The sequence below is a fragment of the Schistocerca piceifrons genome, chromosome 3 (genome assembly GCF_021461385.2).
Source record: "Schistocerca piceifrons isolate TAMUIC-IGC-003096 chromosome 3, iqSchPice1.1, whole genome shotgun sequence".
NCBI classification, from domain to species: Eukaryota; Metazoa; Arthropoda; class Insecta; order Orthoptera; family Acrididae; genus Schistocerca; species Schistocerca piceifrons.
The window spans coordinates 306,794,130-306,808,456 of NC_060140.1; the positions used below are offsets into that span (position 1 = coordinate 306,794,130).

The 14,327-nt window shown below is 36.1% G+C and overlaps 1 protein-coding gene across 2 annotated transcripts in view; it reads right to left on the reverse strand.

Annotated features, from left to right (window-relative positions):
• The window catches only part of LOC124787900 (integrin alpha-PS2-like), an 837,072-nt gene that overhangs the window by 33,500 nt on the left and 789,245 nt on the right, over window positions 1–14,327 (reverse strand). For both annotated transcript variants that reach the window (XM_047254882.1, XM_047254881.1), the window contains one exon: window positions 6,835–7,004. In XM_047254882.1, the coding sequence (XP_047110838.1) occupies window positions 6,835–7,004 (170 nt within the window). The remainder of the gene's footprint in view (window positions 1–6,834; window positions 7,005–14,327) is intronic.

The following is a 14,327-nucleotide window of genomic DNA, read 5'->3' on the forward strand; positions in this document are numbered from 1 at the left end:
AGTATTGAGTTCACATGAAGCCTATGTGCTGGAATGGGAACAGGAAGGGGAATTGTGCAGGTAGGAACTCTCCCTGCAATATATCCTACATTCCCACGACTCTCCTGGCTCAATCTTCATTAGCACTTCACATCCCTGTATTCCACCAACGCACCCTCAGTCTTTTATTTCTCTCCTTTTCTGCTACCCCCACCCTTCCCCCTGCTTTCCATCTGACTGCACCTAGCTGCCCTAATCTCTCTCCACCTTGTCCCTGTATGCTCCCACAAACAGCACTTCATTGTCCCCCATCCCTGCTATATGGTGAGTAGCAACTATCCGTTTCATAATATTGTTACAAAATGTTTCACGTGCACTTTGTATATGACGTAACACAACAGAAAAAGGTGTCTGTGACCACCGGAGACACATACATACCATATCAATTCACATAAACACACCTCATGATGGAGATTTAAATCTTTGCACACATAGTGGAAATAAAATACATTGTGACTGGTAATAGTAAACTTGTTGTTTCAGTTGAATAAATGTGGGTACTGACATTACAATCTTGCATCAAAGTGTAGAGTATGGTACAAGGTAAACAGAATACAGAAGTACCTACAATTGCAGAGCTATCTAACATATTCATTCTCAAAGAACTTGAGTAACAGAAAGTGAAATAACTGCGCACAACAAAAAGGGTTTCCAAAAATCCTATCAATTTAGTCAGGGCCACTTCAAGAACATCTTTCATACAAGTGACTTATCTGCCGCCCCTCCTTTCCCCTGGCCCACACACCACTCTCGCCCATCTTCCCCCATACCTGTATCAGTTGCTACTAGCTGTGATATTCACTGTATGCAGATCTTGCACTTGGGCACTCCGCTAAACTTGGTGTTCCAAGCAGCCGCTTGTAACTGTGATACATCCTGTGTGAAATCTTACAGTTGTGGCACCTCTGGCACCCTTCCCAGCTTGGCACTCCAAGTAATGGCTTGTGCTTAAAACTGGCCCTACTTTTAATAGAATAATTCACAAAGGGATTGTGGTCACAAATTTGTTATACATGAGATAAGGGAAAATATTCCATAATTTCTTTAAATGGTAATACAGGAAGGCTAGATGGGATACCTTCAAGGCTTATTAAATATTGTGTGCAAGCTCTAGTAAGACCATTTACTTTTTTGACAAATCTAACATTGAAAGAAGGTAAATCCCCTTACTGCTTAAAAAAGAGTACAGTAACGCCATTATACAGGATGAATTACCCAAAACATGCACAGCAAATTTTGTGGAAATGGAAAGTATTATTGAGTATGGTCTTCATAGAATAGATTGTCAGTTAGTGACTTGTACTGTTAGCCAATGAACAGACTGTAATAATGTACAGAAAGAATATTTTTTGTGCAAACATATATTTCTTTAAATGGAACAATGTCTACTGACATTAACACACTGACAGGAGGGTAAATTAGAATGACAGCATTGTTTATTGTGGGATTCTAGTGCAAGTTGTTTATGAGAAGTTCCCACACTAACACTTATACAATACCTGTAAGCACACACTAAAGAGCAACAGAAGTGCATACACTAGTTATGAGGATTCTGAACAGTAATGAGACAATTGACCCTCACAAGTTGTGTTCAAAATGATCAGTGGCAGCAACAATACATGGTTCCAGTCTGGTATGGAATGATGGCTGCACATGTGCTAGCATTCCGGTGGATATATCCAAGCAGGCTGTGGTAATATGTCATTGCATATCATTGGGTGTAATTGGTACGTCCTTGTAGACAGCATTTTTCAGCTATCCTCAGAGGAAAGAGTCTACAGATAGTCAATTCACGGGATTGAGCTAGCCAAGCTACACATCTTCTTCACCTAATGGAAACAATTCGTGAAGGCATGATGTACTATTTCGTGTCCTATGGGCTGTACAGCTATCATGTTGGTGCCACAGATTCCTCCTATGCTGCAGAGGAACATCTTCTAGCATCTGTGGAAGATGGTCTGTTAGGCGGTATGTGTTCAGTGTTCTGTCTATGAAAAATACCAATAGTGCATGTTTTGGTTGCTTACCTGGCTATGATTGGTAAATGTGACTTCATCACTAAACAAGATGCATGATGCTTCTGTGTATCAACCTGTTTTAATGCCCATAGACAGAAGTTAACATGACTCTCATAAACATTTCCAAGGAGCTCCTGATGGAGAGAGATGTGATAGGGATGGAACATATGTCAATGGAGAATGCATAGGAGACTTGCCTGACTCATGCAACTTCCTCATGTGATTGCATGTGAGTGAATGTGCAGATCAACTGCAACAGCAGCAAGAACAGTAATTTCCTTCTCTTCTGTGGACACTTGTTGCCTTCTGTTATGTTGTCTAGGTGTTACACATAACTGGTTGATAAATAATTGCTGAGATGGCTGATATGTATTGGGACATATTGCTGCATACACCATACAAGAAAGAACTGCATTCTTTCTACTCTCCATACACCAAGAGCATGTTGGTTTTTTCTGCACTGGTAAATCCCATTGACCACTCATGACCTACTGTTCGGCTGCTTGGACTGCCACACTAGCAAGTCGCATTGCTCTCAAAGAACACACAAGCACACTGTAAGCAAACATAATAACATGGTACCTAGCAACTAAGCAAGATGAACGGCACAAGCAAGTGTTAGTCTGGAAACTTTTCAAAATATGATCTCTCATAAATGACTCATGCTAGAATCCTGCTACAAACACTACTGACATTCTAATTTGCCCTACTTTCAGTTTATTAATGTCAATACGCATTGTTTCATTTAAAAAGTGTGTTTGCACAAAAAATACACTTTATAAGTATTATTACAATCTGTGTATTGGCTAACAATATGTGCCCCAGACTAGCCATTCATTCTGTGAAAATTGCACATCAATAGCACTTTCCATTTCCGCAATATTTGGGGTGCAAGTTTTAGGTGATTCATCTTGTATGAAGGACTAAACAGAACACATGCATTATCATTACTTCTGTTTTGACAACAATACTGTAAACTGCTATAAAATATAGTTTAATGAAGATCAACAATATTAGAGAAGGAAAGTTGCTACTCACCATGTAGCAGAGCTGCTGAGTCGCGATAGACACAACAAAAAGCTCGGCTACATGGTGAGTATCAACTTTCCTTCACTAATATTGTTACATTCCATCTTGGATTTTTCATTGTTTGAGTTAATGAAGATCATATATAGGTACAACACAGTATGTAATGTACAGCATGGTTTCAGGAAAAATAGGTAAGCTAAGACATCACTGAAATCTTTCTATCTTTCACTTCAAAGATGTTAGATAAAAAATGCTTGTGGATTGTTTCTTGATCTCTCTAAAGGTTTTGACTATGTCTGTCACAATATTTTAGTAAAGAAACTACATCATTATAGTACAAGGGAAAAGTCAGGTCCTGTTATAGGCTCCTTCAAGAAACAGAGAGAAAAGTGCATTGAGATAAAATATGAAATTAACAGTAGTATTGTTAATGTCTGTTCTGGATGCCTAAAAGTGAAATAGAAAATGCAATAAGGTTCAGTGCTAGATCCATTACTTTTCATTCTCTACATAAATGACTTAAAAGTTGAAGAAGATGTCAAGGTCATTTTGAAGAACTTCAAGAACCACTATTGAGTATCAAAAATTCAAAGTAATATTTCAGCAGCAACAACATGTTTGGGTGTAAATGGAAGTAAAACACACACATGCAGGTACATTCCGGTAGAACCAGTCCATGCTGACAGTGTTAGACTTGTTCTAAGAAACTTAGCCCAGCTGGAAACAAACCACTACAACTTCCTAAGTATGGACATTGACAGTTATTTGACTTCAAAACACTACATAGATAAGATCTGCTCAAAAATAAGCTGTAACATATTTCTAATGAGGAAAATGTCAAGTATAGTGAATGAAGATGCTTTATTAAAATTTTACTCTTGTGTATGTTCCTCATGTAGTTACTGTATATTGATCTGCATTGCACTGCAGATGTACAAATACTGAGGCTGCAGAAGTTTCAAAATTAAACTACTAGATGCACTGCCCAAATATCTCCATCAAATGTTGCATAGATAAATTTAAAGATCTGATGATTTAACTGTCCTGTTGAAGCCATTCTTTTCTAACAACTTCATTAACACTCGAGTGGGTGTTCGTATGTATAAAGTGTGCCAACCGCAAATAACATTGTCTTGAACTGTTCCACTGTTGTTTCACAACTATGTGACTATACCTATTCCTTCATTATTGTTTCATCTAACACAGTGATAAGTTGTGATGTACTCCAAGTGGGCAGTTGTAATATACAACAAACAGTAAGTTAGGTGACAAAAAATTTACGATCTGTGCAAAAAAATGCCCCAGATTCTGAGCTAGCAGCACAGTCCCACAATAAGGTAGTTAGTAACTGAATAAGTGTTTGGCTGGAATCTGCTGCAACTGTGCTGTTTAATGGTTTGGTGGGTCATTACTGTGTGGTAACACTTGTATGTGGCAACATAATGGAAGTTCATTTTATTATTGTTTAATTAAACAGTAATTTAGCTCATGTAAGTTTATTTTATCATTTTTTTAATTAAACTGTTATCTTCCTCATACATATTTACATTAGTACAGCTATTCTTCATGTGTGTACAAAGTACGCCATGCACCTGCTCTTGTTACGTGCTAAGGTAAATATGTATGAACAAGATAACAATTTAATCTTAGTTTAGTTAAAAATGATAAAATAAACTTACATGAGCTAAATGACTGTTTAATTAAACAATAATAAAATAAACTTTCATTATATCACTATGTTGCCACATACAAGTGTTACCACACAGTAATGACCCACCTGAACCATTAAACAGCGCAGTTGCAGCAGATTCCAGTGAAACATTTATTCAGTTACTAACTACCTCATAGACAACCACCTCTTTATGGAACTGCATTGCTAGCTCAGAATCTGGGGCATTTTTTTTGCATGGATCGTAAATTTTTTCTCACCTAGCTAGGTCATGAAGAGTGTAATGAGGTCCAGAAGTCATGCAACAACATACAGTTCTGTAGTAGTAGCAGTGAGCAGTAGACATGCTGCTGCAGAGGCACTTTTTCTTTTCCTTTTTTTTTAAAAAAAGAAAAAAAAGAAGTGGAGCCCCTCTTACCTTATAAAAATCTGTGTGTGCGCTCAAGGGTTAATCAGCTATTTTCAACTAACATATACATTATTATAACAACATAATAGGAATTACTACCAATTAAAAAATAATCACCTTAAACTCATGGATAAATATCAAGTAGGTACAGGTAATATTTTCTACAAGCACACAACAAAAAGAATATCAAAGCATTATCAGTTTTTACAAATAAAAAAATAAAAAACTATCTGAGTTTGACTTGCTCATACAATTCAAATTGCCCATAAAGTTCAATAGAATACCTGAATCCCAATTTCTTGTAACCCCACCAGACATATCAATGGAAGATGTGAAACTACTGAAAATTGCCATTATGACTAGATCCGCTAAGATTGCTGTCAGCAACTCTGGCTGACCAATCACACGAGAGCAGCTAAGTAGCCAATTTAAGCATGAGCAGCCATGAGCTCCCTCTCACTCTCTGGTAGTTAGCTGCTGCCGAGGTCTGATCAAACTGATGTTTCTCAGATGATTACACTATATTTATGGACTCTGCTGGATAGCAAAGCTGATTCTTCTCACTGTTGTGCAAATTGATTGTGTCCATGTGCAAGATTGCTAGCTTCAGGAGCTAAAAACTGCTGTACTTACACAGCCAAGCAAACTAACTAACTATTGCAGTGGTTTCCACTTCTGTCTGGCAATATTGCTCCACCTGTGTTACTATGTGGTCTCTGGCTTGTAATCAGTGTAACCTGTGGGCACAGTATTATTAGTTTGCAGCCCCCCCCCCCCTCCCCCCACGCCTGTCCTTGCACCAGTAACAGTATTTAACCCTTATGTGAAATTAATTTCAAAAATTATAGCTCAAATGTAATATCCAGTACTGTATGCTGCAACTTATGATGAAGAAGCCTGATTAAGGAAACTGATAAAGATTAGTGGCTGTAGGAGTGCTTCATTATAGTGATACCTGTGTGAATGGAAACAACAAAAGAACAATGTTACAGTGTACCAAGTGAGGGCAATGCAGCAATATTCTTGCTAGACTTGCATTTGTGAAATGAGAGGTTCTTATTTCTGCTGGCCATCCTAATTATTTATTTTGTAGTTTCCCTAATCATGTAAGAAAAATTCCAGATAGTTCTCTCGAATTGTTCAATGTTTCTGCCCCATTTTAATTGCAGTATAAACATTTTCTTGGTCTTCTTATGTTCATTTGTAAATTACTGTGTAATGTATCTTACAGAGTCCAATAATATTGTAAAAATTGTATAAGAACAAACAGAAAAATGAAATTAAATCACAGTATGATCATCATCAGCATAACTGTGATGAGAGTTCAGCATCTTGTGAATCTAGTAGATAATTGTCACTCAGGAATCTTAAACAAATTTAACACCCCAAATGTTGTGAGCCTTGCTGAGCTATTCCATTTGCTGAGCTCACAGCAATACTATGTTTTCAACAAGTGGCTACATGTAATTCATTTGTGCACTAGTATATTTAGTTACAAAGTACTCTCATAGTAGACCGTTAGGGATCCATATGCTTTTGTCTAAGTAACTAATTACATTCACTGCCAAAGGAGTAATACTCTACCTATTTCATCCAGATTTTCTCCAAATACTCAGATTTTTTATGCAAAATATTTCTGCAAAACATATCTAAGATTCATGTCTGCTTACCCTATAATAGAGACCCCAGTCCTTATAGATATGGGAACTTCAAAACGTATCACATTATCAAGTGTAGAGCTCGACTCTTCTGGATTTGTGCTGTTCACCTCCATTACAAATTCATATTGTGACTTCAGGTCCTCCTTATAGAATGGTTGTAGATGGACTTTGAAATGTAGCTGCAAAATCCACAAATACTCTACCTCAACACTTTCTCATAATATTTACATTTAGTTTGTGCTTGCAAACAATCAAGAGATTTGCCATAATAATAAAATATGCCCGTTCTCTTAAACAATATATTCTCTGTAATTAGCTTAAGCACAATGAACTATATTCTACCATTTTCAAGCATTGACATTTCCTGGAACTTGAAGTATATTAAAAATATTATAAAAAAGTGCATGAAAAAGAGGATATTAATCTATGTGATTTATTTCAATTTTAACAAGAATTACTTTGTAATGTAGTTACTATAATAGGGTAGAGTTTGAAGAAAGCTGAGTTGTGACTTTGAGAAATATAAACAATTTTACTGACAAGGAAACATTCCCAAGCATCAGTCAGAATGATCTTGATGATACTTGGTGGGTGTTTATAGGAGGCAAAATAATGCAGTACATATATTTTTTATTTGCACCCAACTTCAGTTAGGTACACTACTGGCCATTAAAATTGCTACACCATGAAGATGACATGCTACAGATGCGATATTTAACTGACCGGGAGAAGATGCTGTGATATGCAAATGCATTTCAGAGCATTCACACAAGGTTGGCACTGGTGGCGACACCTACAACGTGCTCACATGAGGAAAGTTTCCAACCGATTTCTCATACACAAACAGCAGCTACCGGTGTTGCATGGTGAAAGGTTGTTGTGATGCCTCATGTAAGGAGGAGAAATGCATACCATCACATTTCCGACTTTGATAAAGGTCAGATTGTAGCCCATCGTGATTGCGGTTTATTGTATTACGACATTGCTGCTTGCGTTGATCGAGACTGTTAGCAGAATATGGAATCGGTGGCTTCAGGAGGGTAATACGGAACGCCATGCTGGATCCCAATGGCCTTGTATCACTAAGTGTTGAGATGACAGGGATCTTATCTGCATGGCTGTAATGGATCGTGCAGCCATGTCTTCATCCCTGAGTCAACAGATGGGGACGTTTCCAAGACGACACCTATCTGCACGAACAGTTCGACAACATTTGCAGCAGCATGGACTATCAGCTCGGAGACTATGGCTGCAGTTACCATTGACACTGCATCACAGACAGGAACGCCTGCGATGGTGTACTCAACGATGAACCTGGGTGCACGAATGGCAAAACGTCATTTTTTCGGATGAATTCAGGTTCTATTTACAGCATCATGATGGTCGCATCCGTGTTTGGCAACATCGCGGTGAAAGCACATTGGAAGCGTGTATTCATCATCGTCATACTGGCATATCACCCAGCGTGATGGTATGGGGTGCCACTGGTTACACGTCTCAGTCACCTCTTGTTCGCATTGACAGCACTTTGAACAGTGGACGTTACGTTTCAGATGTGTTACGACCTGTGGCTCTACCCTTCATTCTATCCCTGTGAAACCCTACATTTCAGCAGGATAATGCACAACTGCATGTTGCAGGTCCTGTACGGGACTTTCTGGACACAGAAAATGTTCAACTGCTGCCCCGGCCAGCACATTCTCCAGATCTCTCACCAATTGAAAATGTCTGGTCAATGGTGGCCGAGCAACTGGCTCGTCACAGTACGCCAGTCACTACTCTTGATGAACTGTGGTATTGTGTTGAAGCTGCATGGGCAGCTGTACCTGTACTTGCCATCCAAGCTCTGTTTGACTCAATGCCCAAGTGTATCAAGGCCGTTATTACGGCCAGAGGTGGTTATTCTGGATACTGATTTCTCAGGATCTATGCACCCAAACTGTGTCAAAATGTAATCACATGTCATTTCTAGTATAAAATATTTGTCCAATGAATACCTGTTTATCATCTGCATTTCTTCTTGGTGTAGCAATTTTAATGGCCAGTGGTGTAATTTGGCATATTAGGGTTAGAGCCAATAGCTTCAAAATCATGAGATGTAAAAAAATGTGTTTTCTATAAAAGTTGCAATGTAACTAACATTTGTAAAAACTGAATAATATATTTTTGAAAAAACTCTGAAAATTTGCTGACTACCCCACCACAATTAATGAATTTTGCAAAATGGAAACTCCTGTTACAACATAAATTAAAGATGCTTCCATGCCACAAACATCCATGTGTAGTAAATCTGGTTTCTGTAATACCATTTTTGGAAAAAAGTTGTACACAATGTGCTGTCAGAGTATATACAACACTCCTGATTAAAATATCTAAACACTCATTATTATTCTAATTATTTGTTTTACTTATTTTGGTTTATGTTTTAAATTGTTATATTCCGTTGTAAATTATTTTTTTTGCTTCCCTTTTTTTAGTTTACTGTTTCACAAACGTATTTTGTTAGCTGTAAATAAAAAGTAACCCATTATTATGATACTAAATTGTCAACATAATGAAAATTAATATAGAAATGATTACAACGTAACGTTTTTTACACTATGCACACACAACAAATGAATTTTCTCCTTCACTGGGAAAGACATCTGTCAAATATCATTTGACTTGTTCAGATGTTAGCTTACCAGATTTTGATGCTGTCACAAGAACATTTGAGGCTTCAAAAAGAGATTCTCTAGGTCTCAGTCCAAACTCTCCATTCATTTCTTTTAAATGAAATGGGGCAGCAGGGGGAGGGGATGGAGGCATGGGTAAGCAGTTTGCTAGTTGCAGAGACTGTAGGCTGAATCGCGTAACTAATGGCAATGAATGCATCATGGATTAAACTTTCTTTGCACCCTTTTGTAACAAAGTATGTCCAGATTGCAACTCCAGGTTGAATTCGCTCTGATCAGAGATGTACACATTTTCAGGCGCCAAAATTCTGATGTGCTGCTTAAATTGCGTGACAAATTGTAAAATGACCTTGTCGAGATCATTTTTATTGTTTATATATTGTCTAGCTATAAAGTTAGTTATTTTCTGAGATACAATTCCATGTGCCTTTTCAAAATTCAATAGCCATTTGCGGCTTGCCTTGAAATTATATAACTATATTTCCCAGCTCATTTGCAAGGCCCACTTTTGAAGGTCAGTATCAGGGATAACCATTCAATGATCCATAGCCTCTAGTACTTTTTGTTGAGTCCAGCAGTGTATTGCTTTCATCTTATCACATTTTGAGTCATCAAGAAGAACGTACTGGGTCAATCCAAATGAAGTGGACCAATAAAAATTAAGTTGGTTGCTTGACCATTTTTACATATTTTAATTTTTTTATATGTGATTACCATATAATTGAGAAGTTCAAAACAGTTTTTAAAAAATTTTACCTTTCACTTTTACTGAATGGCGGCCATTTTCATTTGTAAGCACGCAACGATGTTTCGGTTTAGAGACGTTAGAAAAAATATGAATATCTCTGCAGTCGGTTAAGTTACAACATTGCAATTGACATGACTGTTTTTAGAAAAGTGTCCTCTCCAACATTTTCTATTTCACAAAATACCCTAAATTCAAAAATAACCAGTCAAAAATGACCTCCAAAACTTGGTATCCAAATTTTCAAAAATCCACATTTTAGGACCAAAAATAACAAACAGGGAGTGATTTATGAGTGTCTATTTTTTTCCTATAGTTAGATATCATACACTACTAACCTCATATAGAGCAAGAACACTCACAAATATTTCCTTAATTTTCTATGAATTTTTGAAATTTGAAAATTTTCATTTCGAGATGCAACTGTTCCTAAACCTGATGGTGAATGTTGAGAACTTCAGACAGCTTCTGTAATATAGAATAAGACTTCCCAGTTGCTGTGGTAAGTTCAAGTACTGAAAGTTTCCTTAAACCATTTTTCATTGGTATTCAAACTTTGTCACTAGTAGATGTCTTGAATGATGTTCTTGGGCCATTAAGGTGGTAAAAATGCAAAAAAAACATCATTGTTTTCCAAACTTATTCTTTCAACCTCTGCATGCCACCACTGTCCACCATACACACATGCCACTATGTCATTCAACATTAAAGACAGATATGTAATTTTACTGACACAATGATCCTCAAAAATTTCAGTTTCTGATGCTACATAGCATCGAACTAAGTTTTCTGCAATTCCAAGGAATTTGTGGAAATGCCATGTTCCTTTTATTGCTATACAGTTTTCAAATCTGGTTTGAAGTGTTGTTTTCATATGCAGAACTACTTCTTCTTTCTTGATCAGAAAATAGGTAATGCCTTTAATATTATCCTTGCAAAAGACATACATCTCCTATACTGTGAGAATTTGGTCTGTGTTTGGTCTTTTGTTCTACCTCCTACTCCATCACATGCATTTTTACCATGGAAAGATGAAAAAAGTGCCGTTCAGCCTCCAACCCAAAGCCTACTTTGTGGTTGCACAGATTTGAAAAATCTTTTTGTTCTTACACTGACTACCACTTCCATCTGAAAAGCATATCAGGTTCTCAACCTTGGGAAAATTTTCTTTTATGTAATTTATTACATACTTGTGAAACACATGTACAGCCAAAGTGTTGTGCTCCAAGTAGTCACTTAGAATGCATATTGAAGAACTGCTAACTTCATCTTTCTCATTTTTAAAGTAGAGAATAAATTGATGCACTGTTGCCTGATCATTGACCCAGTGGTACCCTTGTATCGCATCCTGAATCACAAATGTAAAATTTTCTGCAAAATCAGCTAGCACTATGCATTCAGGTTCATGAAGTTGTACTTTTTTGTCCTTCAAAAACTTACTTTGGATTTTAGAAACATAGTGGTGACTTTTGAGTTTTTGTTAAGTTATCAGTTAAAGATTCCAAGTACTCTTCCTGATATTTAACCGCTGTTATCATTTCTGCCCTGTCAGTTGTGATCCACTGTTTGAAGGTAATACTGTCTAGCAATTCCTCATCATGTTCGTGAAACAATTCAGTAATGGTTTCCTTACCAGGGCATTTATTACACTAACTCATCATGCAGGCATAGCTGTTAGTGTCACAGACCATTAAATCTAGTAACTCTTTGTAGTTAAGATCACTGAGTTTTGCAGCCTCATTTTGATGATATAAACAAACACATATGGAGTGTGTCCCTGAGGATCCAGCCAAAATACACCACTTATGGTGGAGGTCACAAAATTTTGACCATCCAATTTTGCATTTGGGATGAGAATTTTTGAAAGCTACATAAAGTTCATTTAAATTTGACAGCACTAGTTATTTCTGCTTTGTTACTCTAACTCCATTTATAACAACTCTTTTACTATCTTTGCAACCTGGGCACATTCTACTGTTTTCATCATCTTCAAAAAAATTGCTGGATCTTTTTAATTTTTTCTTCACTTATACTTACTCCTTTCTTCTTTCCTAAAACTGGAAGAATACCTTGCTCTTTCACTAATTTTCAGGTTAGTTTAACCAAATGATGAGAAATGTTGAATTCTTGAACTATTTCTTCTCTTGACCATGATTCAGGGAGAAAACTTAAAATTTTTAACTTTTTCCTCATTAGATGTCACTGAACATTTAATTTTTAATTTCTCTATTAAGCTCAAATATTCAGTGTCAGATGATACTGGTGGTAGGTTTTCTTCTTCTTTAGAAATAATGTTGGTATCTGTATTATTAAAGCATGATTCCAAGACTTTTATAATTTTGTCTGAAGTTTGTCGTACTTTATTTTCAATAGCTCCTTTTATTTTTCTGCTACTTAATTTTATTATTTTCGAGGCATTAGATACATCTAATTTAGAACAAGCTAACAGCTTCCTCATCAGGAATGTAAATGGAATTAACAAGGTTACATGATTCTGGTTCTGGATTCACAACAAATATTTTTGAGTAACAATTTGGGCACAGGGAATTTCCAGGAATCACATTATGTTTCACTTGGGGAGCTGTTTCACTCTCACATAACAAGGACAAATGTTCAACTTTTATTTACCTCAAACCTTTAGTAATAGGCCTTTTATGAACTTTAAGTGGATCACAGCACTTTCTTCCAAAAATGTGGTTGTACTTCAGAATATATTTCTTCTCATGATACTCACACACTGATGTTACAGAAGAACTTACTCGAAATTTAAATAAAGTGTGTGTAACTTCATCAAAGTCATTGAGATTTTTCAAGTTTTTTGAAACTGAACTGTAAACTGTTTTGTGACACACTTCACTTGCTATCTGTCCAACAGAGCACTGTTCAGCCATGTTATTGCATTCCAGTTAATCTCTCAAAATTAATTACATATTACACACAGAAAAAAGCACATAACATATTCTACACTCTCTATGAAGTATGTAAGTTTACATCGACTCTAACAGAGGTTTCAGAACAGACTGACTACAGCAATGCCACACCCAGCAATAATCTACTTCTACAATGCCACACCCAGCAATAATGTACTTTTTTATAGACAATAAACCTAAACATAAATGAGCATTTTTATTACCATGGAACAAAAGTGAAAAAAAAAAAAATATTGCATTACTAAAAATAAATAAACTAAATGAATATTGGGTGATAGTGTCGACTAAATATATGTCACAATTAAATTTTATTACAGTGAAACAATAAACCATTTAAATAGGCAACAGCCATAAGATCAGTTGTAGAGTAATGTGAATTATTTCCTCATTTTCAAAAATTCATTTCTTTGTTCACAGTCAGATATCAATGTTGAAATTTTTACAGTACATTGCTATCATATAGGTGTACAAACTGTACAAAAATCATATTTTTTAATCAGTCCCACCTGAGATAACTAGCCTCAAAATTTACAAAAAATGAAAATTTTCAAATTTCAAAAATTCATAGAAAATTAAGGAAACATTTGTAAGTGTTCTTGCTCTATATGAGGCTAGTAGTGTATGATATCTAACTACAGGAAAAAATAGACTCTCATAAATCTGGAGGTCATTTTGACTGCTTATTTTTGAATTTAAGGTATTTGTGTAATAGACAGTGTTGTAGAGGACACTTTCCTAAAAACAATCATGTCAATTGCAATGTTTTAACTTAACCCAGTGCAGAGAGATTCAAATTTTTGCTAATGTCTCCAGACTGAAAAATTTTCATGCACCTACAAATAAAAACGGCTGTCATCCAGTAAAGGTGCAAGATAAATTATTTTAAAAAACTGTTTTGAACTTCTCAAATATATGGCAATCACATATAAATTAAAATATTTAAAAATGGTCAAGCAACCATCACTGGACTACTTCATATGGATTGACCTCACTCTACCCAGCAATAGAGCTGTTTCACTGCTGTAATTTTGCAAAATATATGCTGCCAGGATGTAAGTGATCTTTTTCCCTTCTTTGCATTTTTTTCAAAATTCAACCACAGATTTCTTATATTCGAAATTTAATTCCCTTTCTCAAGAAAGGACATTGCCT